The 5,053-nt window shown below is 43.8% G+C and overlaps 1 protein-coding gene across 3 annotated transcripts in view; it reads right to left on the bottom strand.

Annotated features, from left to right (window-relative positions):
* PARP6 (poly(ADP-ribose) polymerase family member 6) overlaps positions 1 to 5,053 on the bottom strand; it is a 39,318-nt gene that overhangs the window by 11,225 nt on the left and 23,040 nt on the right. The window contains exons 16-19 of one of the 3 annotated variants that reach the window (XM_012801884.2): positions 2,527 to 2,575; positions 2,178 to 2,290; positions 1,363 to 1,435; positions 591 to 660 (exon numbers count right to left, since the gene is read on the bottom strand). In XM_012801884.2, coding sequence (XP_012657338.2) covers positions 591 to 660; positions 1,363 to 1,435; positions 2,178 to 2,290; positions 2,527 to 2,575 — 305 coding nt within the window. The remainder of the gene's footprint in view (positions 1 to 590; positions 661 to 1,362; positions 1,436 to 2,177; positions 2,291 to 2,526; positions 2,576 to 5,053) is intronic. The other 2 variants (XR_002771951.1, XR_002771950.1) reach the window with 2 other exon arrangements.

The following is a 5,053-nucleotide window of genomic DNA, read 5'->3' on the forward strand; positions in this document are numbered from 1 at the left end:
AAAAAAAAAAAAAAATGTGGTCTACAAAAAGCCTTGTTAACTTGCAAGTATTCCTCACGCTATTCCCAGGGCCAAGCCCCTACAATAAATAAAACCATTAGCAATAACTGGCCCCACTTTATAAAGAAACTAATTTTCTTTTCTTTTTTCTTTTTTTTTTTGAGTCAGAGTCTCACTATGTCACCCTTGATAGAGTGCCATGGTGTCACAGCTCACAGCAACCTCCAACTTTTGGGCTTACCCGATTCTCTTGCCTCAGCCTCCCAAGAAGCTGGGACTACAGGTGCCCACCACAACACCCGGCTATTTTTTTTTGGTTGTAATTGTCATTGTTGTTTGGCAGGCCCGGGCTGGGTTCAAACCCACCAGCTCTGGTATTTGTGGCTGGCGCCCTAGCCGCTGAGCTACAGGTGCCGAGCCAAGAATCTAATTTTCTAATAAGAAAACATAGAAAGACAGACTATATATCCATGATTCAGGAGAGAGTTGACACAGACCAAGTATCTATGTTGGGGGAGAGAGCACATAGATCATATGTTCACAAACAGATGCAATGTAAATAGTCAAGGTGGCCAGAAAGTATTTCTTACCTGAGTATCCAAAGGAAATACTGGAGATGGGGCTCAGGTAGATGCCTTTGCCATAGGCTGCTCCATGCAGCTTGCAGGGAAACACCAGGATGAGCAATATGAGCCTGGGCTCTCCAATGGCTATATATTAGGCATCCGCAAGGCTTACCAAGCCCTTTGTCCCTCCATCTACCTTCTCATTCATTCAAAAAACTCTAAGCACCTACTCTTGAAAAACTGACTCACTTAGAAATGGGCAGATATACCCATTTACCTATGAAATATCAGATAACATTGCCTTAGAGAGGGGGGAGTGGCAAAGCCACTGGATCAGTCCTTCAGAATCCATAAGCTTATCCTCACACCTTGTATGTCCAGGTTCAAAAAGGAGGTACTATAGAATAGGTAGCCACAGGAGAGACAATATCCATTCCCTGGAGTCTCTCAGGGCAAAGAAACAAGTCTCCTACATCAACTCTTTAAATGAATAGCCACATAAATTGAAATGCTTTAATAGGTTGATTTATCATAGCAACTGCAATCAGCAATTTCATATTCCTGCCTATAGGTACACTCTCATTCCCAAACCACCAAAGGCATAGCCTGAGATCAAATATACAACAGCCACATTCACTCTGTATGTATAATTCCAACTTCTTCTTTAAGGAAGCCTCCAAGACAGGCTCAGCTTGCGCACACTGAGGCAAAAATAGGTGAGTAATCTAGAGTAGTCTATCCCAAAACAGTGTGGGGCAAGGTGGGGGTACAGAGAAAGAAAGGGGTACAGCCTCACCTGCAGTTTGGTGTAGGATGCATTGACCAGCCCATTGCGCAGGATCGAATGCCAGTTCTCAATGTGGGATCCACTGTAAGGCAGGGTAGAAAATACATCTCCTCATGGTATGAGGTTCCCCGGAGCACTTCCGGGGACTGCCATTCCTACCCATTCGTACCCACGTAGGACATGGAGATGGACAGACACTTAGGCATGAACAAATACATGGGTAGTCACAGGAATGCAAGATTTGTGTGTGTGTGGTTATACCCTACATCTTTACTTCCAGTTCCAAGCTCTCTTCTGTGCTTCAAGTAATTCCATCCTAAATACTCAACTGCTGGTTCAGTATTTTTTTTTTTTTTTGCCTATTCTTCTGATACTTGAAGTTCAACAAATTCATCTCAAATTCAACAAACTTATTAGCACTGATCCCAAATATGGCTTCCAATTCTGACTTCACGTTCTATCTTAAGAAAAGGGTACTACCACTCCAAGTTACTTTTACTACCTCTTTCTTTCTCTCACCATCTTACAATTAGGCCTACATTGCAGATTTTCTTTCAAAATAACTTTTAAATCTATACCCTCCAATCTGTTCCTTTAACCACACCCTTTTATATGTAAATGTTATTTCTCTTCAATTACATCATTAAGTCATTTAAGAATAAAGACATCATATGTATCTTTTTATCCTGCATATCACCTACCACAATAGCACTTAATAAATATTTACTGAGACCAGTTAATGGACACAGGTAACACAAACTCATGTACCTCAAGGGCACTCTTCCCACACCCCTCCCCTAATGCCCAGCCCCCAGCCTCCTCACTGGAAGGCAAAGGTGCTGCCGTAGAGCTTCTTGGCGGTCCGAAATCGAGCCTCCTTGGCAGGAGGGCTGCTCAGCAGGAGGAACTGGTGTGAGGTGTGCATGAACTTCAGCTGCTGCCCAGGGTGGGGGTGGGATCAGGAAAACAGAACAGAAACTGAGATCAGGGAGAGAAGGGTTAGGGATAGGGAAAACATCAGGCTGACCCCACCCAAGAGAAACATGCTAAGCCCCAAACCCTGTGTTGATGGACAGAGCTAGCTAGGCAGATCTAGGAGCAATATGGCTGACTTACAGCCCTCCCTGCCCCTCAGTAGAACTTTAAGAGTTTAGAGGGAAAATGGTCACTTACCCTGCTGAGAGGTAGTTTGACAATGTGTGACCTGTTGCTAGAAATGATCCTGGAAGAAACAGAGAAAAAAACGATAGGACAGAAAAAGTTTAAGTAACTATGTGAAAAATAGAGACATACATGGTTGGACGCTTAACACAGCTCTTATATATATACATTAACTATGTCATTAGGCTATCTTCAAACAGGCAGCCTTCCTCTGCCCTTGGATTAGAGAATAAGCAGGGATTCCTGAGCTGGTGAAATGTCCAGGTCACTATTTGGATACTCCTTTTGGGTAATAATACTTGTGTACAAAAACATAAAAAAGCTACTCACTAGAGACCAGCTAGCTGTTGGAGAATTAACAGCAGATGAAAGAGGTTGGGCAAGGTGGCTCACACCTATAATCCTAGCACTCTGGGAGGCTGAGATGGGTGGAATGTTTGAGCTCAGTAGTTCAAGACCAGCCTGAGCAAGAGTGAGATTCCATTTCTCCTAAAAGCAGAAAAACTAGCTGAACATTGTAGTGGATGCCTGTATTCTCAGTTACTTCAAGAGGCTGAGGTGGGAGGATCACTTGAGCCCAGGGATTTGACATTACTGTGAGCTATGACACCATAGCACTTTATCCAGAGTGACAGAATAAAAATCTGTCTCAAAAAAAAAAAGAAAAAGAAAGAAAGGAATGAGAGATGGGCTCCTACATTTAGGGAGAGAAAATGATAGAGCTAAAGGAAGAACACACGACATCACCTACAACAATGACAACAAAAAATAATAGAAGTCTAAATTAGGATAGTGACAATTTTTACCAAGATTTGGACTGAGACTCAGAAATGGGGATCAGAAGCCATCCTGCCTGAGCTCAGAAGAATCCTAAAGGCTCTCAAGGATGGGAGGAATGTAGGAAAAAATAATAACTAGGCTGGAGAAAGAAACAAAAGGAATTACAGTGACTGTCCTGAGGAGTCAGAAACAGATTAGACTATATATGGGCTAAATTTGGAGGACAGGAGAAAACACAGGCAGAAAACATTTGAGGGCTCAGAAAGAGAGCACTATCTCCCACAGTGGACACAGTTCAGTTTTTTTTTTTGAGACGGAGCCTCAAGCTATCCCCCTGGGTAGAGTATCATGGAATCACGCTCACAGCAACCTCCAACTCCTGGGCTCAAGCAAGTCTCCCGCCTCAGCCTCCCAAGTAGCTGGGTCTACAGGCACCTGCCACACCTGGCCGTTTTTTTTTTTTTGGTTGCAGCCATCATTGTTGTTTGGCGGGTCCGGGCTGGGGATTCGAACCCGCCACCTTAGGTGTATGTGGCTGGCGCCTTAGCCGCTTGAGCCACAGGCGCCGAGCCACACAGTTCAGTTTTTTAATGCCTCATCCGTGTACTTGTGATGCACTCTGAATGGTCTATGCCCCGTTATTCTTCAGGCTAAGAAGGAAGAAGCTATTGCGCTGAGGAATTAATCATGTCAAAGCCTGACTAGGAAGAGAGAGGAAGGCTAGAAGGAGAAAGCTATGTCAGGAAAACAGAAAAGAAGTCAAAGTCAGGAAGGGAGGATAGTAGAACACTCAGAACCTTTGTTTGCCTCAAGGCTCTGGACATTCTACATGATCCAGAAAGGCCCTAACACAGAGAAAGGGGATAGCAGGGTAAGACAGACCTCTCTGGAAGCATAGAAAATTTAGTTGAAATGAACAATGATAATTCCTACATGCAAAGTAATGCATGCCGGCCCTATATACCAAGGGTGGCAGGTTCAAACCCGGCTCTGGCCAAACTGTAACAAAAAAATAACTGGGCATTGTGGCAGGCGCCTGTAGTCCCAGCCACTCAGGAGGCTAAGGCAAGAGAATCGCCTAAGCCCAGGAGCTGAAGATTGCTGTGAGCTGTGACACCACAACCCTTTACCAAGGACGACAAAATAAGACTCTGTCTCTAAAAAAAAAAAAAAAAAAAAAACCTATTGGTCATGACTATACTTCATAACAATATATTCTTGAAAATCATGGAGAGAATAGACTTTAAGTGTTCTCACCACAAAAAATACATATGTGAGGTAATGTATATGTTAATTAGCTTTACTGAGCTACTCGACAATATAGACATATTGCAAAATATCACCGTGTTCAAAATAAATGATTATCACTTGGCAATTTGCAAAATAAATTAAGAAAACAGCTGGGTATGGTGACTTACACCTGTAATCCTAACACTATGGGAGGTTGAGGTGGGTGAACTGCTTGGAGTTTTAGACCAGCCTGAACAAGAACAAGACCCCACCTCTACTAAAAATAGAAAAAACTTGCCAGGCCTGTAGTCCCAACTATTCAGGAGGCTAAGGCAACAGGATTGAGCCCAGGAATTAGAGGCTATGAGGTATGGTGACCCCATGGCACTCTACCCAGGGCAACAGGGTGAGATTTGATCTCAAAAAAAGAAAACAGGCTCGGCGCCTGTGGCTCAAGCGGCTAAGGCGCCAGCCACATACACCTAAGGTGGCAGGTTCGAATCCCCAGCCCGGGCCCGCCAAACAACAA

The sequence above is a fragment of the Otolemur garnettii genome, unplaced genomic scaffold (assembly GCF_000181295.1).
Source record: "Otolemur garnettii isolate 467f Iridium unplaced genomic scaffold, OtoGar3 scaffold00011, whole genome shotgun sequence".
Taxonomy (NCBI): domain Eukaryota; kingdom Metazoa; phylum Chordata; class Mammalia; order Primates; family Galagidae; genus Otolemur; species Otolemur garnettii.